Here is a 22,462-nt window from a genome sequence, read left to right on the forward strand (position 1 = left end):
TAGACAAGAGCTGTCACAGTATGTGACGAATGCCCCCGAATGTGACATTGACCTATGAACAAGGTCAGTACATGAAAATTTGATCTTGCCTTTACATGTCAAATACATATGGCAAGTTATTTTAAATTGCCTCTGAACTTAAAAAAATACCACCCATACTTAACAACCTACACTGTTATGTCCTTATATTCAGCATTCCATTGTGAATAAACACTAAGAGTATCTTTCACCTTAGAGGTAGGGACATGGGTCTTGTACCCGACACGTCGTCTTGGTATGTCAAACACATGTGGCAAGTTATTTTAAAATCTGTCCATACAAGAGAAAGTTACAGCACGGACACGACAAACTATACTCTGTGTCCTTATATGCAGCATTCCATTGTGAATAAACACTAAGTGTGACCTTGAACTTAGAGGTAGGGACATGGATCTTGCACGCGACACGTCGTCTTGGTATGTCGAATACATGTGGCAAGTCATTTTAAAATCTGTCCATAGAAGGGAAAGTTACAGCCCGGACACGACTACATTGTACCTATATTCTATGTCCTTATATGCAGCACTCCATTGTGAATAAACACTTAAGTGTGACCTTAACCTTCGAGGTAGGGACACTGGTCTTGCACGCGACATGTCGTCTTGGTACCGTATGTGGAACACATGTGGCAAATTATTTTAAAATCTGTCCATACAAGGGAAAGTTACAACCCGGACACGCCAACTTATACTCTATGTCCTTATATACAGCACTCCATTGTGAATAAACACCTAAGTGTGACCTTGACCTTTGAGGTAGGGACACAGCTCTTGCACGCAACACATCGTCTTAGTATGTGGAACACATGTGGCAAGTTATTTTAAAATCTGTCCATACAAGGGAAAGTTACAGCACGGACACGACAAACTATACTCTATGTCCTTATATGCAGCACTCCATTGTGAATAAACACTATTAAAAGTGTGACCTTAACCTTAGAGGTAGGGACACGGGTCTTGCACACGACACATCGTCTTGGTATGTGGAACACATGTGGCAAGTTATTTTAAAATCTGTCCATACAAGGGAAAGTTACAGCCCGGACACGAGTTATCGGACACACGTACGTCCGGACGGACGGTGCGATTTTAATATGCCCACCTTTGGGGGCATAAAAAGCAGACACCATGAATGAATAAGGGATAAATACGACTACAATGTGAACTAAAGGTAATTTATAAGAATGTTTGTGACCAAAATGGTAATAATTACGGTAATTAACAAAATACTTATTAATTAGGTGATTTCATATTGGCCCAGTTATTTGTCCTTGGTCAGCTGTAATTGCCTTCGCCCTTTCGGGCTCAGTCAAATACATCTAACCTCGGACAAATAACTAGGCCAATATGAAATCACCAAACTAATAACATTATAATATTATTAGATAAAGTGTTGGTATAACACAATATCAGTTTATAAAAGTGATACTTCCCAATACTTTCAAATACAAGATCGTCAGAAATTCAGACACTGGGCTGTAGTGTTTCACTATGGATTTGTCAAAGAGAAGTCTAAGAAGCTTGGACTATACCATTTGTAATCATAGGCCAAATGGTAAAGCCACTCATCCATACCGTTCATCCTGCGTGTGGTGAGTAGCGCTCGTGCTCTGTCAGCTAGTTCTCCTCTCAGTGTGCTTCCCAACAGCAAAATGTCCATGGCCTCCTGCTTGTTGTTGTCTAAGAAATTATTCTGAATTGTTCTCGTAGCTGACCGCGCAGCATCTGAGGTCTGCAACATAAAACAGTTATCTGTATGCAACATCAAACTAAATGAAAATATAGTAAGGCAGAGGGAGATTTTCACACCTTTAAAATTCACTTCAAAGTATGCATGTCTATTTACTTTTCTTTATACAGAATATACTACAATTATGAATCCTTAAAATAACCAACTGCATTTATTTGTTCTCGTCTGCTGATGCTTACCGTAACTTTCCACAGCAAATATAACTAAATACATTAATTGATGTGAGTTACATCCCTTTAAAGTGAAATGTTAACAAACACTTCCATTTTTCTCTATTAAAGGGACTCGCTCATGGTGTGTAAAAACTGTGGTCAATCATTAGTATTAAAACTAAGACACTGAAGGCTGGACACTTTCAGCAAATGTTGATATTTGCTCAAATATTGCCTTTGAAGACCACAATTTTTAATAGGGTGACTAACAGGTTTCAGTAATTTGTTGTGGGGTAATTGGTTGATTGACATCATAAGGTATACTATAGAAAAGACACAGGCATTTTTTTTAGGATTTCTGCGGAAAAAAGTGTGTCCTATATGTCATTTAGGGTACTATTGTCAAGGTCTTCCTTCCAGTACTTTCGTTTTAGCAAATTCCAGCCATACAGCTTTCTTATTCATGTAAATGTATTCTTTTACCAAATTTATGTCTTTCTTTCATCAACTCTACACCATCCCTCACCTTGGACCTGCCTCCCCCAAGAGCACCGGTTCCCGCGTAGATCATGCTGATGTGGTCCCCATTGAGGATCCAGATCTGTTTATAAATCTCTGTGAAGCGGGACACCATCTGCGGCTTCCCCGCCAGACCAAGGTCCTCCAGCTGACGATTCAGGATCTGAAAATTTAAAGGTGTATTGTTTTTTGTTTTGACCACTGTTGTCTGTTGTTGGAAGATGCTTTAAAACAAAGTGAAAGAGTGACTCAGAAAAAAAAATGTTCTGATTACTTAATTCTGTACAATGAATACTATTGGTAGCATTTTTCTTTTCTATATTTTAATTTGTATCCTAGGTTAAAATTTCAAACAGTGAAATATCATTTTTATTTCACTAAGATAAATCACAAGTAAGCATATATTTTTTTGGTTCCTAAATATAATCTATGAACTAGCCAAACCGGAGTATGCCCCTTTATAGATCAGGGGGCAGTATCAAATATATGTTATTTTTTCTAGCTATGTTTCTCAAACAGCTTACATTCCTAGAAACAACACCACTCTTACCCTACCTGTAGGCCGAGTAGACATTGTACAGCATTGGTCCGGTCCAGGCAATCAAGACAGTTGGTCCTCACAGTGCCCGTCTGGTACCTGCCAAGAAACATTCACATGTATATACAGGCAGGTTTATTAATAGTTCAATAGATTATTTAATAGCAACATTGTTAGCAAAAGACTTGATTATTTTTTTATCTTATTGTAGCTTTTTAGGCTGGTACTAATGTCAACCACTGATAATGTGTTTCTTATTATAACAATTAAATTATTTGAACTTTTTCCACATGACTATAATTAAATTTGGGCAATCTTACACCATACCATACACTTGTTCATGTTACATTTTGATTTTTTTTTAAATGTTTCCATGTTTTATAAATTTATTTGTGAATGGTTACTTTTTTTTTACTTTTAACCATATTTTAAGTGCTTCTATTGCTGTTTATTGTCAGTGAAATGTGTTCAATTGATTAATCTTTTATATATGAAAGTTCATAACTTTACATGTTTGTTATGAAAATATATATCATACTGCAGTAAAAAAAAGTTGTTCTGCCTACAGATGTAGAAAACTTCAAGATCATGTTTGATTGGAATGCACAGATTTATTATTTGAGAGTATTTAGACTAAAAGACTGTTAAGAGAGAGCATAACATGATCAAAGAATACCTATCACTTTTGTGTATGTGTTGTAACTTCTTTCAATACTAACAGTTTGTTATAAATACCTTAGCTGTGATCTTTACTTCAGTGTCAAAACTATGATGTTTTTATTCTTTACTTAATTCTGAAAAATGACTCTATCAAAAACAGAGCACAGCAGGGTGCCGTAAAAGGGCAGCTGGGTGCCCAACCCTGCTATTTTGGCCTAGTTGGAGTGCTATTATTATTCTACAGGTGGCTTTTATGAAAGTGTACAGTATGGTGTACGGCAGCACATGATTAGGTAATGGCCTCTCCCCATACCTCTTCTTCTCTCCATTCTCACTGTAGAAGTACTCAAACTTATCGTAGTATTTCTGGAGTATGGCCCGCAACTTTTCCAGGTTCTTCAAGTTCCCGCCCCGACACTCCGTGTGGTAGTCGAATGATATCAGAGGAATGTCATGGGCAAATCTTGAAGCCTTGTGGTGATTCTAAAATTGATGAAGATGTTTGTAAAATGCATTTTAAACTTTAATGACTAATGCTGTCCGATTACTAGTATTTAAAATAAAATAATGAAACATGCCATTTCTCTTTACATATCACTAGCATGATTGTTTGGTGTATAAGGCATCACTTTTTTTTTAGGTAATGACCATATCCATCTATCATTAGGATGCAAAGATGTGTAAGTGCATATTAGATATTAACATCGAGATGTCAATGTTTAATTTATATTGCAGGGCTTTTTCACCAAAAATTGTGAAGAGGCCTAGCCTTTTCATTTTGGGAAATTTAAAGGCGTGAAATTCTGCAAATTGGGAAATTTAAATGCATTAACATCTCAAAATGAGAAATTGATAACAATATAATTCTATGGAGTAATTGGTCCTCGAATAACATTTAAATTATACAGCTTTCTTCTTATGTCAACTTAAAAGATAAAAAAGAATAATTTGCTCAACCAGAATAAATTTTTATAGTAAATTTTTGAAGTAAGATCTTCCTTTTTGGGAAAATAATCTGAGGGCCCTAACTCCTAAATGATTAAGGCGATTTCCATGGCTATCGAACTTGATCAAGATATTATGGTCACAAACATGTGTTAAAAGTTTGGTGAGGATTGGACAAACAGTTTTCAAGAATTAGATCGGAAACAATCTTCGGGACGTATTTTTCAAGTCTTTTTTTGCAAATAAAGGGCCGTAACTCCTACATGACAAAAGCGATTTCCATGGCTATCGAACTTGATCAAGATATTATGGTCACAATCATGTATGTAAAGTTTGGTGAGGATTGGACACATACTTTTCAAGAATTAGATTGGAAACATATATTTTTGAAGTATTTTTGGCAAAAAAGGGCCGTAACTCCTAAATGACTAAAGCGATTTCCATGACTATCGAACTTGATCAAGATATTATGGTCACAAACATGTGTTTAAAGTTTGGTGAGGATTGGACAAACGGTTTTCAAGAATTAGATCGGAAACAATCTTCGGGAATTTTTGGCAAAAAAGGGCCGTAACTCCTAAATGACTAAAGCGATTTCCATGACTATCGAACTTGATCAAGATATTATGGTCACAAACATGTGTTTAAAGTTTGGTGAGGATTGGACAAACGGTTTTCAAGAATTAGATCGGAAACAATCTTCGGGACGTACGTACGTACGTACGTACGTACGGACAAGGGCAACCCTATATGCCGCCACTTTGTGGGGGCATAAATATCTGGGATTTGTGAAAAAAAAATATATCTGGAAATTGGGAAAAAATGCCATTTTTCCCAATTGTGAAGTAGCCTAATTTCGGCCCCTAGCAAAGAAGGTGAAAAAGCCATGTATTGATTAACCATTATATTATTTTATTTTTGCATGGATCACATTTTTCAATAACCCCATAATAAAGGTATTAGTGTTATATTAACTATTAAAGGGAGGTAAGACAAAATTTTACTACTATTACATAGCAATTTTATTAATTAAAATTTTTGTTCCCAGTGAAAACTTAAAAAGTATTTACGGTAAAAATACATTTTGTAACCTTAAAATGAAACTTTACCAGTAGCATTTTTTTTATTAATGATGGATGGATGATCATGATAATTTGAATAAGTATATGGACTTTAACCAGGGTTCTTGCTAGATTCAAATTTTAGGGAGAAGTTGCCTTTCCCAGTTTGAAAAAGAGAGAAGCCTTGGGGATGGAGAAGTCTTTCAAAAAGCAGTATTTAATCTGTCATTCAATCAATCATTCTGTTAGTGGCATCACTCATTCATTAAGTAAAACTACCCCATTCAGTAATTTATGTGTGTAAAAAAATACAACCAAATTAAACAAAAGTATTTATAACATACAAACATCTGATAATTTAAGGATTATTTCAACAAAGTTAAAATATTCATCTTGTGAAACCATTTATCTACACAGGAAGGTCTAAAGTCTAAAGGTCATACAGTTTCTCAAACACAACTTATAACAGGCTACATGTAAGCCCACTTCCTGTATTTCTGTTTTTATATAAACGGGGTAATATTCTCATTTGGAAGGAAATTTGGTATAATTTCTTTTGTAAAAATAATTAGAGAATGCAATTCGAATAAATGAATTAAGATACTTAAGCTTGTTATGCTTAAGAAATTTCATAAAACTGGGGTAGAGTAATGGCCTCATTGTGCATTGCAATCTCACCATGGTGCAGAACATCTTGTGCCCCTATACGTACCATGAAAGCCTGACTGAGGAGGTGTTCCCCCTCCTTGCGGCCCAATAGATTGACGACCACTTGCTCCCCGTACTGCTCCTTCAGTGTGCCCAGGTGACGCTCAAACGCCGGGGCACTAGCCTCGTACCCTCGCGACATCTTCACTTTGTGAGATCCAACCTGGCATGGGACAAATCATTTGTACATGTACATATTGCAAAGCTGTGATCAAATTTAGCACAAAGCTGTTAGCCCTGGGCCCATATTAACTAATTCTTTGAGTCTCAATTTGAGACTTGAAAATTAAAGCATTTAATCTTGACTTTGTTGTAAAACAAGTAACAGCTTTAGCATAGTGTTGATCATGAAAATTAAGGTCTACGTCACATATGACTTGTTATACAATTAGTATTGGGCCGTGCACCATTTCTGAAACTATGTACAATGTAGCAGATGGTAAGTGCAATAATTTAGGCTTGTTATTAGAAAATTTTAAGTCTGCTTTTTCCATACTCTGAAAACTACACTGCAATTCAAATAAGAGCTATATCACAAAAACTATATTAAAATACCCAGAGGCTGTCAGGACATAGAAATGGTATTTTTCAGACCATTTTTACTAAGTCAAGGGCCATAACTCTTGTTAGACTGAATGAAATGTCACACAAAGAGCAGGTGATCAATTTCCGAATCTGACCAACATTCCTATGAAGTTTCATGAATGTAGGTGCAATTCTTTTTAAGCTAAATGCAAAACAAGAATTTGCAGGGACGCAACTCCTCCAAAGCTCCCATGAATCTGGGGGTATAATAAAAATTCAGACAAAGCTACAAAACAAAATGATTATCTTACTTGTATGCCTGGCTGTTCCCAAAACAATGGCACAGAACCTCTGGTTTGCAAATATGAAGCTATCAGCCCATCCAAAAATATCACCTGAAAAGAAACAGCATTTATTATTGGTATGAGCAGAAGGGTCAAATCAGCAATGGCCATGGCATACTAATTTATCTTTGAAAAATGAGTGCATAAACCTTCAAAAATCGAATGAATTAAAAATCTATTGTTTTTTCTATTTTGTTTGCATTTAATATAAAGTAAGTGTACCTGAAGTTAATAATTTAAACAATACATGCTTTTTTTAATCTGTATGTTTAACACAAGAGTGATAACAGACCAAAACCCCAAGAATGGGGCTGAAAAGCTTGAGGGATTCAGACCAAAAGCAAGGCTGTTGAAATAGCTTTCAAAACCATGAATATCCCTTTCAAATTACTTTTTACAATTTTCAATGCAAATGTCCAGCAAAAAAACAATCAAATGTACGATTGTCTAAAATTGAAATCTTTCAATCCTGATTTCAGGATTATTCTAACTTCAACATCATTGTTATCTTATATTTAACAGATAAGCAATTTTGATGAGGGTATGGTTTGTTTGTGTTGTTTGTATTTACATATGTGGTGTAAGTTTGTTTTTGGTGTTTGTGTATGTGATGTTAATATGTTTGTGTCTCTAGTTCATTGTTGTTTGGGCCCTTGCCTTGTGCCCCTTAACAGGTTTATTTTTATTTTTTTTCAACTACTGGGCTTGTCCCTGTATTTTTCAATGTATTATTATCCCACCTGCTCTGTTTCACAAAAGTTTGCCACATGACCATCATCGTTGGTCCCTCGCACATTGAAGCGCGTTCCCGCCCTCTCACACGAGAGCCGAGAGATGAGGCATGCCCTAGCCTGCCTGTGGGCCGCGTACACTGTGCGAATCTCCACTCCACCACAGATGGTTTTGAACAACCAGGTGTCACAATCAATACCAAACCGCTGCAAGTGAACATGCATGGAACGGTTCCTGCAAAATACAAGTACAATTATATATTGTAATGCAAATAAGTAAGATCTCATAAAAATGTACGACTGTAAAAAATATATTGGCTTATTACTTAGTTATAGTTATGTTTACATAACAAATGGGTGAAATAAAAGGACTTTCTAATCTCACAACTGTCAAGGACTTAACCCGACACTTAAAGATACAAACTGAAATATTGAAAACTTATCTATCAGATGAAGGGAAGGAAGAGATTAAACAGATTTATAACAATTCATTAGGACTGTTTTTATATTTCTTTGAATTTCTCTCATAACTTTTAACTGGTAATTTAAGCATATAAAGCTAAAAACTCAATAAACCAATAGCTTACCAAAAGAATCTGCTATCAGTGTCATGGTCCTGGATTTTGCGTTGAGCGCACAGAGTGAGATCCCAAGGAACACCAGTCGAGCTCCAAGCAAAGTAGAAAGTCCGAGAGTTAAGTACATTTCTCACTCCCACAATCCTGTCTTCATCACCTGGGCGATTCTGCAGGGAAACGAAGTGGGTGGCAGTGATACAGAAGATCTCAGAGTCGCCGATCTTACCAACAGACACACAGCCCGTCACAAGCACCAGGTATAGAATATTCTCATCTCCTGAAATATATAAATTACCTTACCTCAATTATATAAATATGCTTAGGCTAACATATTTTCTAGAATTCTTCTAATAAGAGTGTTTTTTATGTAGAAACAATTATAAGAAATATTATTTACATTAACATAAATGACTAACATAAAGTAGCACAATGATATTGTTTCCGTACGTGTAACCAACGAAATTGAATAAAAAATATTCACATCAGATAGTAATTAATATTTTACCTCCTGTATTCAAGTTTAAAACTCCAAGGCAACCATACGCATCTAAAATCTTCGAATACTGCTTTTTAATTGTGTCAGTTTCTGCTGAGGCTAAAAGAAATAATCAAATAAAAATCATATAAGTTACATTTATGTAGATTAAGAATCACACATAAACCCCATTCTGAATGATTGTCATACAGGAGACTGTTGAGTTTTGTTATGAATGTGTCTTACTTCTAAGACTACATCAGTAATGTACCTGTTACCTGTGACCACAGGGTCAGGTCGCATTGTTATGCCACACCTCTATATCCACACCCCCTCCTCCCCCCAATATAAATAAAATATCCCAAGGCTTGTTAATAATGATAAGGGAACTGTAACTAGTAACAACTAACTGTTTTTCCAATTTGATGTGCAGCTTTGGTGTTATAGCAGACAACGCGAAAACTTTTTCTCCTTCACAGGACATTGCGACAGGTAAACACTTAAAGTTTACCTGTCGCAACAAATTTTTACCTGTCGCAATGTTACAAACAGTATTCGGTTACATCAGCCTAAACCTTGATTTAAGCCTCTTTTTTAAATAAGTTTTGTAATTCCCCATTATAACAGGTTTAGATCTTTTTGGTAAGATTTGTCCTACAGTACTATAATAAATTGCAAAAAATGCTAAACATCATGTAAAAAAAAATCAATATTCGAATCTTATGTCATAATTTTTTTCTTCCTTTGCCTCCCAAAAAAACCCCTCATATCTGGTTCGCCTACCCATGGAACAGCTAGATCTTACTCTTTTAATTCATCTTTAAATTAAAGATACAGTACAGTTATAAAATGTAACGAATTGTACTACAAGTCAAACTCAGGCACAACATTAAATTTTACGCAAAAACGAAAGTAGATTTCTTGTTATTGGCAATGTTAAACAGAGCGGAAAGAAAGTCAGCTTGGTATATTAATCATCATATTTAAATTAACACGATTGCCGGGAACCACTTGGCCGAAAATAAAAACATTTTGCAATTTCCAAACATTTCCGTAAAATAAAAGTATTATAGTACGAGCTGAGATCTGAACCTTACGCGTTTTATCGGCTTTTACGGAAACATGTCGAAACGGGGTTTACAAATAGTGATACACGGATTAACACCCTGAATAATCATGATATAATAGTTAAAAATAACTCTGAACATTTATTTAGAAACTGAAAGTAAATTTTCCGAAAATGAAACGGTGCTGACTGTAATTTTTCACCGGACATTGTGACCGACAAAAACAAAAGTTTCGTCGGTCAAAATGGAAATATACCGGACATGTCCGACGGACATTCGCATTGTCTGTTATAGCAGGTTAATGTATTTTTAAATGTTAGTCAGGAAAACTTAGGTAAAATGAGCAGGTAGTAATACTGGCGGGTAGGCTAGCCATATTTTTTTGCATCTTGGGATAGAAATGGCATTTTTTTATGTGGACATATTAAAGATGGATAGCAACTTTCCAAGGAAAGCACAAAAATGTTAAGTCTGGTTTGGATTTGACAAAGTTATGGCCTTCTGAACATGGTCATATCGGCAAATAAAGGGAAATACAGTTAGTTATTACTAGTAACAGTTCCCACATCATTATTTATAAGCCTGTGAATATTTAGTTATTTTTTAAAAAAATGGGGCGTGGTCAATGGATGTGGCATAACAATGCACCCTGTGTCTGTGATCATTGATGTTAATATTTATAAGCAATTGGGAATATAATAAGCTTGGACTATCATTTTCTGCTGTGCAACAAGGTATGACAATGGCATAAATAAAAAGGTTCGTAAAGACCGCTTAAATTGAAATATGAATCATGTTCAATAACATAAGATAATTTGAAATAGATCGTCTGCCAAAATTATGTCATTTATGATAATTGAAAGATCAATAGGTCGTAAGATAAATTGAATTATTACAGCAAAAACATCTAATCAGAAAAAGAAACGTACACAAAATGGTGACAGCATTACTCTCGAACATAAGCGTATCTTCAATACTTTTATTTTCAAGCATAAGGCTGAAGGGAGGTTCAAGTTTATGGTAAACTCTAAAATTTCTGCTGATCGCTGCCATTTTGATGGGATTCTGTAAAGAATATAATTACTTTCCTAGTTTAGACGAAAGTGTTACTTCAATCTTAGTAACATTATTTTCCACATTCAATACAGATATTCAATTCTTTGGGTATATATTTAAAAATTCATAAAATTTAAACAAAATAATAAAGGGAAATATTTTAAGTATGCATTAACTATTTTATTACTTATAAAAATTCGTTTACATAAATTTTGCCTATGGCGACTTATTCTGATATGAAAGCAACAACACGATTAGTCCTCAGCAAACTGTTAAACCAATGAAAATCCACGTTTTTCAAACACACTTGTCGAGTAACAAAGATGGCAGCGCCCATGAATAACAAACATATTTTACTAAAGAAGATTGCATTCTTTGCCATTTCATGCAGATTAGCAACTATGATTATTCAGGTGAATGCATTGTCATTTATTTGATATGATTATAAAAGTTATAGTCTTGGCAAACTTCGAATGATTAGCATAGGCTGATTTTACAACTTTTGTCATACTAATTAACCACAGGCGGTACAGTAGTTACGTATACAGGACCCACAGTATGGGCACGCCCCCCCCTCCTCCAACAAAAAGAAAATAGTAAAAAATGTAATTTTTAAAAGCAAAAATGATTGGAACATGATCATTTATAAAAAGTTCCACAAAAAAATAAATCCCCAATATAAAACAATGCATCTAATACCTGTGGTGGCCGTTGGGGGAGTCCTGTCAACGTTTCTCCCAACTGTGCTACTGACAATTAATTGATTGGGCCTAAGTCATTTTTTGGTGTGGTTAGTGTTTCATTATTATTTTTTATTACTGGAGTTTTTAATGAGAACATAATTATTGTCATCATTGGTGAATTATTGTCATCATTGGTGAAATGCTGAAAGAAATCTTCAGTTTAAATCTTTTTTAACTACATCTTAGAACAGTCACACATTTTTTTTATTTTTTTTTAACGAACAGACTATATACTCAGTAGAGTCAGTGCATATTTCATAGGTTGGGGCTGTAGTCTAAAATAATAGACATGTTATACGGGATTCTTCCAATCCCTAATGTCTAAATAGGTTTGTGCAAAAACAGGGTTTTTTAGTAATATTGAAATTGTATTAAGAGAAGTATTTTATGTTTGAAATAGATAATAAAGGTTAATGATCTGTGTTTTTCAATCATATATATTAACTATAAGTAATCAGCATCTGCTGCAAGTGAAACCCTTTTGAAATGATTCCAAAATTATTTGGGACCACCAGAAATAAAAAATTAACCTTATGGTGAATGGAGCTATAATAATAAAAGAATCAACACTGAATACCTTAATCTGCAAAAACTTGTTTTCAAAATGCTCAGCAGAACATATGATACAAGTATTCACTATAACTGACATTTCATTATGATATAGGTAGTTAGAATAATAAGTTAATATAAAAATGAAAACTTGTTTAGTGTTTTAAATTATATTTTGTCAAGTGTATGACAGTGTGCTCTTTTTAAAACACTTTTTATATCGAATGAAACTTCCAGGGATAGCTTGTCAAATTGGAATTTCTGTACAGGATTTTAAAGCAATTCGTCTTTGGGAATAGATAAGAATATATGACCTGTGTGATGTCTTACAAATAAATAAGAGATTGTTAATTGAGTGTGTGAATTGTAATGCTTTGTCATTTGATGTTTAAAAAAAAATAGCTGACCAAATCACCCATTTGAAAAGTTATCAATATAAAGTGAAATAGTGTTTTACTGTTTGTGCTGTAAATATACTAAAACATGTAATTTTGTTTCTTTATTTTAGGTGGTTAGCAACATTCTCCTTCCAGACCATGATGCAGATGCATTCAAACCTCCGTATGACATCAATGAAGGAAACCTTCTGGACAGCATCATACAGTCACTGTTTGGAGGACTGAGAAGATGGGATGGGGTTTACTTTCTTCACATAGCTGAACATGGCTACACCTACGAGAATACCTTAGCATTCTTTCCTCTGTTTCCAACATTTGTGAGATTGACGGCGAACTCTGTTTTGCTTCCTTTACAGTTCCTTGTACAATATTCAAGTGTGCTTCTTGTATCAGCAGTATTAGTGAATGTGACAGTGTTTGTCAGAACTGCTGAGGTTTTGTTCTCTCTTGGAAGTGAAGTTCTTAAAAATGATGCTATAGCATACAAAGCTGCTCTGTTATTCTGTATTACACCAGCCTCGATATTCATGACAGCTCCATACTCCGAATGTCTTTACTCATTTCTGACATTCTCAGGATTACTAGAATTACATCAAAATAGGAAGACAATGGCAGCTGTGTATTTTGGATTGAGTTTTGTAACACGGTCGAATGGAGCTTTAAACATGTTTTTCCTCCTTTATGTGCTTGGTAAATCAGTCTTAAAGGAAATCAGAAATTTGTCCAGAGCAGCCATGATGAACTGGCAAGTAAGTTTGGCAATACCATGGATCTTTTTCACCACAACTGTTATACCATATTTGTTCCTTGTTGTTATTTGTGTGATTCCATTCCTGGGCTACCAGCTATACTGCTTCAAGCTTTATTGTATTGGAGCTTACAAGCTGGATATTGCTGAGCATATTGTGGCATATGGGAGAGAAAATGGTCTGAAAATTCAAGGAGATGAACCTTCATCATGGTGCCAGGATAAATTGCCTTTAGCTTATAGGTAGTAAAAAAAAAATCTTATTTTTTTTTTTTTTTTTTTAGTTAAGTATTACTATATTAGTAATAATTAGTAAAATACTCATATTGAATACTATTGTGTTTTGTATACAAGTTTTGCCAGACTGTCATTATCAAACAATGAAATCACTTACTTTGTATTTGTAAGCTGTGTTATTAACTAATCATGAAATCAAATGTATTTTCTAAGGGAAACAACTTTGTATTATTTTTCTTGCCTTTCGTGGAACTACATGTGTAGTGGTTCACTGATTGCATCCCTTTGAATGAGAGATCAGAATATAACCATAAAATTCATGGCAGTAGAGCATAGGCCCTTTTGGGCCTCTTGTTTATTACTGACGCAATTAAGTGTGATTGAATTAGTTAAATAGTTTCATTGTAACTTCTTGTACTAAGCTTGCTGTAAATAAAGTATGCATGTTTCAGCTACATTCAGAGCCACTATTGGGACCAGGGTTTCCTCCAGTACTGGGAGTGGAAACAGACGCCCAACTTCCTTCTCGCCACCCCCGCCACCCTGCTGGTACTCAGCCTTGCATGGAAGTTCTGGAAAAACAATAAGTACATCAGTAGTGCTTGTTTTTAATAATATTATTATAATGTTAGTAGAGTAGATTCTTATTTAAATTAACACTTTGATCATTTTTTTCTTCTTTAAATAATGTACATCTTATATTAGAAGTAGTTATTCAGATATATTTCATGCCCTGGTTCAAGTCTGCTGTAAGACTTTTGTCCATATAAATGAATAAATATAGTACCAGGTGTTGTAAATAAAAACGTTTTATTTGATATGGGTTATCTATTTCCAGGTATGTTTGTGTTACCCTGGGCCTTGATGAGGATGGTGCAGCCAAGAAGGAGGCAGATCCTGGTCCCCACTTTAGACTGGTGGGCGTGGCCCTGCTACCTCATGTTGTACAGTCACTGGCACTTACTGTATTTGCATGGGCCTGTATCCACATACAGGTTGGTATAAATCCTATAACCTAAGTACATGTAATGCAATGACCTGCATGAACATAAGGTGATGAAATTTGCACATGTTGGCACTAAATCACAAGCTGTGGAGAGTTTTAAGTTCATCTTTTTTTTTTTAAGACTTTTTTTTGTCATAGCCTTAGTGTCTTTGGCTTCAGCATCTTCGCCCAACAGCTTTTACCTTTGCCATAATTAAATTTACTTAACTGTTAAAGAATTTTATTTCAAATCCTTTAATCTCAGTTTTAATGAGATATATTTCAAAACCAACAGTGAAAACTGGTAAAATTAACTCCATGCTTATTTAGATCTGCAAGTTAAATTAAAATGTTCTCCTGGCCCTTTTTTCGCGGTCGAAATTCGACCCCATTCCCGTCCTGAAAAAGTATATATATTTTTCCCATACCAAGGTAAAAAATTCCCATTCTAAAAAAACAACCCTTTTTCCCCTATCAAAGGGACACATCACCATTGTCTTAAAAGTGGAAAAAAATACTGATTAAATAGATGCTATGTTGGAAGGCAACATTTTGCTTCGAATAATGACTTACATGTAAAACAAAGATAACTTTACTATTTATTCACAAAATTAAATGAAACATAGGGCAGTCTATGCCACATAAATAGCCCTGCATTTGCTCTTTAACTAAAGTTTGATAGAAAGTTTAGTTTCTTAAAACACTTCGACAAACCTTTCAACGAAACAACCACCTATTGGAGCACTTTCAAAACATTAATTTGGAAACAGGTTTGACTAAGTGTTTGAGGAAACTGCTCACCTAATCAAACTCCGGTAATATAACGAAGGTGGGGCTCTTTAAGAAGCATAGACTGCCCTTTGTTTCATTTAAAATGGTGAAGAAAAAGGAAAGTTATCTTTGTTTTAAGTCATCATTCGAAGCAAAATATTGCCTTTCAACGTAGCATTTATGATGTAATTTATCATGTGTTATACACACACTGGATAAGATGCTCCCCTAATGTTTATACATACACTGTTGTTAAATTATGTTCTTTTCAAAGTAAGAACAAGTTTGTTTAAATTTTCAGGTTCTGACAAGGATGGTGTTTTCTTCCTGCCCAGTCCTGTACTGGTACAGTGCCCATCTCATTTCACCAGGGGAGGCAATCCAGAAACAGTTCAACAGATATGATATTACCTCCCCTGATTGTCCACAAGTGGAAAGAGATGAAAACTTGCATGAAACGTGGAGAAATAAAGTGATATCACAATTGACTGCATTTCAACAGCAGGATTTAAATACTAGAATTGTAACCACATACTTTGTATCATATTGTTTAATTGGTACAGTTGCTTTTTCAAACTTTCTACCATGGACATAAAAAAATTTGTTGAATTTTCTGATTTTTTTTTTTCAATCTTATGTTTTACAATAAATCTAAAATAAAAATAAATTATCTAAAACGAAATTTACGATTTTTATGATGAGTTTAAGGTTTGCACACAGTACCGGTACAGACAATGTATCATTGTATACAATATATCTCACAAGACGCTGACTTGACCTGCACATTGTGAGGACCCTTGAAAATCCTATATTGATAAACTTATTATGCCCACTTTATTATTAAAAATGGGCATATATGTGTGTAAATGTTGGTCGGTAGACCAAGTCTTGTCCACACAATAACTCATGAATGATGCGACCTTAGCTAGGACTATGAAAAATTAGTGGTAATTTGCCCTTGTCTGTTAGACAAACTATTGCTTTTTAGGTCAGTAGGTCAAATTCAAGTCTTATGAAGTTTGTCGGCTTAATAATGGTTAGGCCTAGGACAGTCAAACTTTCATCAAAAAGTGGTAGGTTACCCATGACTAGCAGATGATCCCTTTTGATTTTAATGGTCAAGCCGTTAGTCAGCCAATACGTCACACTTTGTTTCCAATCAATAACTATAGAACGCTTGGACCAAGGAACTAATACTTGGTATGCTAGTTGGTCATGAGTAGTGATTTTGAGGTCAGGAGGTCAAAGACAGTGACCTTCAGTTGAAAAACAATTTGTTGGTCACCAGTCACACATTGTTTCCTCTCAATAACTATAGAAAGATTGACCTAGGAACTTTGTCTTGAGGAAGACACAATAATGACTTGATCTTGGCATTGAGCCAGCCTGGTTCCAACAAGTTTCCTTCTCTGCTAGTAGGATAGGGTTTAACAACTACCAAAGTTGAATAAAGAGTCGAGTTTGGCCTTGGCCTAGCCCGGTTCCAAATTAAATAAAAGAAAAAGAACAGATTTAACCATTGTTTTCATGTGATGTGCCAGACAATGGTTCTGTTTGGAGTAGATAATGTGACAAAAGTTTCATCAACATAACTCAGAAGATGACAGAAGATAAAAGAGGGCGCAGAAAAAGACTTGGCAAGATTCTGAGATGTGTTTTGCACTTGGCACTGATAAATTAAAAATGTGACCAATGTCATATCAACATATATCGGTACTCACCCAAAAAGTAAACAAAAATACCATTGTTATTACTCAAGAGACCTTTAAAGAAATTTCAAGCTCTAAACATTCTAAGAAATACTCTTGACTTTCTTGTATCATGTCTTTTTTGGTTGATACGGTACTTCAAAAGGCAGATCAAATACATGATCAAGAATTGTGACTGTTTATGTCCAAGTTATCACACAGCAACCACTTATTTGAATGCAGGATAGCTATTTGAAAAGCTTTATTTGCAAGAGGATATGCTAATATCATCAACTTTTTACAGATAGTTAAATATTCAAGGAATATTTTATATAAACTTGTAAAATTCATAAGTTTCAAACTAAAATCTTTCCCTTAATTCCATTTCCCTACTTTAAACAATCAATGAATATTTGTTATTCAGGACATTTTACCTTTGAGATGCAGCACAGCTGCATATAGGATTATACATAAAACAAAATACAAGTAATGGATATCAGAAGACATTTATTGTATATAAACAAATTGTGCACATGTACACATACCATTTCATTTCTACAATCAGGAATAACATGAATCACAGATTTAAAATAATAAGAATTATTGGCATGACTCTTATTCCAGAAGCATAAACACTCAAATTCTAATACAGTCAGTACAATACAAATTCCATGGCACTGCCATACCACTGTCTGGGTAATATTATGATCTGAGGCAGCACAGCTTGTTTACAAAACATGCTATGGAACAGGTAAATAAATGAATGTTTGCACCAAATAAAACTTCACAATAATCAACATCAAAACATCTTTAATAAATGAATACAGATACCATAATAAATACAACACATGAGCCTTGTTTTGGGTACCGAAAATTATATTTTACCGCTAGGATAATTTAAAAACAAGAGCGCTGCAGAGCAAAAGCTAACGCTCATCTGTTGATTTTCATTTTAAAAAAGGGCATAACTTTTTAAAATAGCTAAAGCCAGAGTATAGGCCTTTCTGTACATGTGAATATTGTCTCTCTCTGGCAACATGTATACCAAGTCATATTTCAATAACTTTTTTTGAGTTATGATGAAGTTTTTGCATGCAGTCAACGTCTGCAAGGCTATGTCAAAACCTCAACATTTTATTCCTCGAAAAAACAGATGAGCTAAAAATAAACATGAATACATTTTAATCAGTTTGAAATAGAAAGATGCATGATTAAACATATATCACAAAATGAGAATCCCACAATATAATCAATACACCATATGGAACACAGTGCTGTTATTCATCCACCTGTCACTTTTGTCACTAGATAGTAAGATATGAAGAAGAGAATAACAAGTCCAGCAATGATGTAGCACATGACTTTCCTGTTTCCCCTGCCAGAGTTAACCATGCTGTTGATACGGTTCATGCTTCCCGTCAGCAGGCCCTGGCTGCTGTCAAATTCTCCGCTCTGAAAGTAGAGGATAATAATTACCTGAGCAGTTGTTCAATACATTAATATTGATTTTGTTTATATTTATAAAAGAGGCTTGGCTGAGTTGTATGAGCAAATATATGATTTAATATTTATATAGTAAAACTAATGTGATAAATACACAAAAAATGCCTTATAACAAGCACCATGCACCATTTAAAAAGGGCAAATCCTTTATGACATCAAGTCATTACATTAATCTAGAATTCATGAATGTACTTGTCCCAGATATATCAGAATGCCTTCAGAAACGTTATTAAAACAATTTAACAAAGAAAAGAATTCCATTCATGCTGAGAGTTCTGACAGACAAAGCTGCCTGATCTTTCTTTTCTTCACAAAGTCATATGTACAGCAATTCTGATAGGCATGTCACTATTCGATACAGCCCAATGTAAATTTACACATTCATATTTACAACCATTTTCAGATCCATTTTTTTTTAAACATCTCAAACAGTCAATGCCGAAGAGAGAACCAACTATGCAAGTCATAATTAGCCATTTCTTATATTGCTTTTTTCAAGAGTGCATTTGATAGCACATTTTTTCTTTCAATACTTTTCTCCAAACAAAAACATCTAAATTACAGAATGTTAAATAGAAAGAATTTGAGAAATGACCAAAACCAAACATGATAATGGAAAACAATCAGATAGGCCATTTCAATTAATCATCCAGTTCATCATAAATTTTTTTATTTATTTTTAAAGGGAAGGGAATGCTGTTCAGTAGTTATCAAAATGTTTTTAAAATACACTTTCCACTTCATTTGTCACACCAGGAGCCAATTGTATAAATCTGGGTTTTGTTTCGGTTTGGTTTAAGTTAGCCAAAATGTTTATCCATCGGTCAGTATTAAATTACCCAGTGGACAGCTTATCTAAGTTTAATACAATTGGCTGCAGAGAACTAACATATGAAGAGGTGTAAATAATTTTTATAATTTAGACGTCGACTAAAGGCTTATTGTTACAATGTTGTTCTTGTTTTAGTATATAATCCTACAGATAATGAATTGTAATAGTTGAGAATAATTAATGTTTGAAAATCATATTTAATTAATGCTGACTATAAGGGGACGAAAGACCAACTTTTGAGAATACTTGATCATCCTTTAATCCCTAGTCAAAGTAAATCTGAAGGATGAAATCAGTAATGAAAATGCCAGAGAAAAAAGGTGGCCTTTTTCTACTGAAATAAAGTGTCAACTTGGCTTGACTAGTAACTCACTGTTTACTTAGAGTATCTGAATTCTAAGCAAAATTATTTAATGACTTTTTGTGGATAGTTTAATTAATACATCAAATGTCTAACTCACCATGTGATCATCCATATACATATTTTGACTCTTTGTTTCTGTTTCAATATCCAACGCAATCTGAAATAAATTACATGGGTGATAAGATGCAAATATTTACACTCCAGCCTGCTTCATAAAAGGATCCAAGTCCTGACTTACAAATGCTGACATCAAGTTGATTTATTTCAATTCCTTGACTTGGTTTATAACTTCTATCATGGTAAAATTTCAATTCAGATAATATCGTATTGAAAGATAATGAAAATCAGATAACTTCACTTTACAACTTCTTTATTGAAATGGGACCCAAGTTCACAGTTAACAATTTATAAAAGTGAGCACTGCAAAATGTATAAAGACACCGGTAAATAACAGTTATTCATTTCCAAATCTGTTTCACAATATGAGCAAATACCTGAGTAAATATAATATCACTCAGAAATATCAGTTCATGAATCTCCAGATTCTCATTTATAATATATGAAAATGGGGGAAAATGGGGAATTTCAGTAGCTGGGTATTGGTTATGGCAAAGAAGGGTAAAGAGGCCCTGTATGAGGCTATGGATAGAGGCATTAAGAGGATTAAAAGGTGTTCAAATTTATATATTTTGTCTACTGTCTCTATTTAAATCAGCTGAACTACCTGATTAAAATCAGCAATGGATGACTGCTGATTTACCAAAATAAATGTACAGTGACTTTGGGAAACACAGCCAACCTATTGGATACAGATAATTTCTAACACCAATGTAAGTAAGTACCCCTTTCAGCCTGGATATTTTCCCAGCCAGTCCCTCAACTCTGGCCTGGTTCTCAGTGTCCAGCATCTCCTCTGTTCTACCTGAACAACAAGAACATAAGTCAACAATGGCAATGATTACTCATAAGTAAATAAATGTAAAAAGTACATGTACATGGTCTGTTATTTCTTTTGGCATATCCTCACCTTAAATAGTGGTGAGTACATATCTTAATCTATGTAGCACTCTCTTTACAAAACAAACGCAATTACATTTTAATAAGCGTCGCCTTATCATGATTAATTATGATAAATAAATACCAAAATTACGAACAAATGATAGCACAAAAGCAATGAATTTTACAGATAATTGATTTTTTGACAACATTTAATTATCATTTTAAGTTTATATATTTTAAATCTAGAAAAGTTTTACCGGTACCAGTTCCATTTCTTCTGTTTCCCCAGTCTGCCATGTCAACAAGTTTGACAGATGCTCTGGATCAAACGGGAGCTTGGTTTCCAATTTCAAATTGTAGAATTCACGTAGGGTTACAACATACTAAGTTTGGTCGTCGTGGTGCTTATTTATTCCATTTAAGCCAAACAATTCTCCCAAAGTGTTGAAATGTCCCTACATATATAGTATGTAGGTGACACTTATTTTGAAACGTAAAAAAATAATAAAATGTACTCAAATACATTTTGGCTATATCATATTTTCCCCTTGGAATGCTGATAAAACGTTTTTAATAAACATATTCTATGATTGTAGAATGCGTTTTAAAAAAGTGAACAAAACATGAGGTAAACTGAGTTGAGACTGAGATTGAGATTTGTCTTAGATATTTTCGAGATATTAGGGCCTGGCGCCTGAGTTTGGGACTTAAACATGAAACTGTTCGTAATCACGTACAGAGAAAGGCGAAAATTTGATTAAAACAAAAACGCTATTAGTCTCATTCTTTTTGATGAAATATGACTTGGAAATAGTAATTCCTGTTACCTGGAGAATTAACAGTTATTTCTAACATCATTGCTTTAGATTATTAACAATTTTATTGAAAAATAAATATTGGTGTCATGGAAACTCGGAAACTTAAGATTCAGTATGGGCCCAGAGATTGAATACAAATTCTCTGAAATCCATGTGACATAGCTTTGACTTCATTTTTGTAATTTAAGATATAGGCTGGAATACGAAATCCCTGAAATCCATGATATGACAAAGCATTGACTTCTTTTTTGGTATTTAAGATATAGGCTGGAATACAAATTCCCTGAAATTCATGTGACATAGCTTTGATAGGCTGGAATACGAGTTCCCTGAAATCCATATGACATAGCTTTGACTTCATTTTTGTAATTTAAGATATAGGCTGGAATACAAATTCCCTGAAATCCATGTGACATAGCTTTGACTTCATTTTTGTAATTTAAGATATAGGCTGGAATACAAATTCCCTGAAATCCATGTGACATAGCTTTGACTTCATTTTTGTACTTTAAGATATAGGCTGGAATACGAAATCCCTGAAATCCATGATATGACAAAGCATTGACTTCTTTTTTGTAATTTAAGATATAGGCTGGAATACAAATACCCTGAAATTCATGTGACATAGCTTCGATAGGCTGGAATACGAGTTCCCTGAAATCCATATGACAAAGCTTTGA

At 34.3% G+C, this 22,462-nt stretch overlaps 3 protein-coding genes across 4 annotated transcripts in view; 1 reads left to right on the plus strand and 2 right to left on the minus strand.

The window, feature by feature from the left end:
- The window catches only part of LOC128231874 (synaptojanin-1-like), a 34,262-nt gene extending 23,118 nt beyond the window's left edge, over nucleotides 1-11,144 (minus strand). The window contains exons 1-10 of the mRNA XM_052945122.1: nucleotides 11,021-11,144; nucleotides 9,055-9,144; nucleotides 8,559-8,826; nucleotides 7,981-8,206; nucleotides 7,208-7,291; nucleotides 6,376-6,534; nucleotides 3,971-4,140; nucleotides 3,015-3,096; nucleotides 2,467-2,622; nucleotides 1,614-1,770 (exon numbers count right to left, since the gene is read on the minus strand). Of these exons, the coding sequence (XP_052801082.1) occupies nucleotides 1,614-1,770; nucleotides 2,467-2,622; nucleotides 3,015-3,096; nucleotides 3,971-4,140; nucleotides 6,376-6,534; nucleotides 7,208-7,291; nucleotides 7,981-8,206; nucleotides 8,559-8,826; nucleotides 9,055-9,144; nucleotides 11,021-11,144 (1,516 nt within the window). The remainder of the gene's footprint in view (nucleotides 1-1,613; nucleotides 1,771-2,466; nucleotides 2,623-3,014; nucleotides 3,097-3,970; nucleotides 4,141-6,375; nucleotides 6,535-7,207; nucleotides 7,292-7,980; nucleotides 8,207-8,558; nucleotides 8,827-9,054; nucleotides 9,145-11,020) is intronic.
- Nucleotides 11,145-11,469: 325 nt separating this feature from the next.
- Nucleotides 11,470-16,249, plus strand: LOC128232321 (GPI mannosyltransferase 2-like). Its single transcript, XM_052945811.1, has 5 exons — nucleotides 11,470-11,560; nucleotides 12,948-13,828; nucleotides 14,275-14,409; nucleotides 14,661-14,817; nucleotides 15,880-16,249. Exons 1-5 carry the CDS (start codon nucleotides 11,471-11,473, stop codon nucleotides 16,171-16,173), a joined length of 1,557 nt encoding a protein of 518 aa, XP_052801771.1. The 5' UTR covers nucleotide 11,470; the 3' UTR covers nucleotides 16,174-16,249.
- Nucleotides 16,250-17,753: 1,504 nt separating this feature from the next.
- LOC128232074 (BET1-like protein) lies at nucleotides 17,754-21,323 on the minus strand. Of its 2 annotated transcripts, none has more exons than XM_052945418.1 (4): nucleotides 21,222-21,323; nucleotides 20,808-20,887; nucleotides 20,063-20,122; nucleotides 17,754-18,718 (listed from the first exon to the last, which is right to left on the minus strand). In XM_052945418.1, exons 1-4 carry the CDS (start codon nucleotides 21,259-21,261, stop codon nucleotides 18,548-18,550), a joined length of 351 nt encoding a protein of 116 aa, XP_052801378.1. In that variant the 5' UTR covers nucleotides 21,262-21,323; the 3' UTR covers nucleotides 17,754-18,547. The 2 variants fall into 2 exon arrangements, with proteins under 2 accessions (XP_052801378.1, XP_052801379.1); XM_052945419.1 differs by having other exon boundaries at nucleotides 21,228-21,303.
- Between the last annotated feature and the right edge of the window lie 1,139 nt (nucleotides 21,324-22,462).

The sequence above is a fragment of the Mya arenaria genome, chromosome 4, assembly GCF_026914265.1.
Source record: "Mya arenaria isolate MELC-2E11 chromosome 4, ASM2691426v1".
Classification (NCBI taxonomy): Eukaryota; Metazoa; Mollusca; class Bivalvia; order Myida; family Myidae; genus Mya; species Mya arenaria.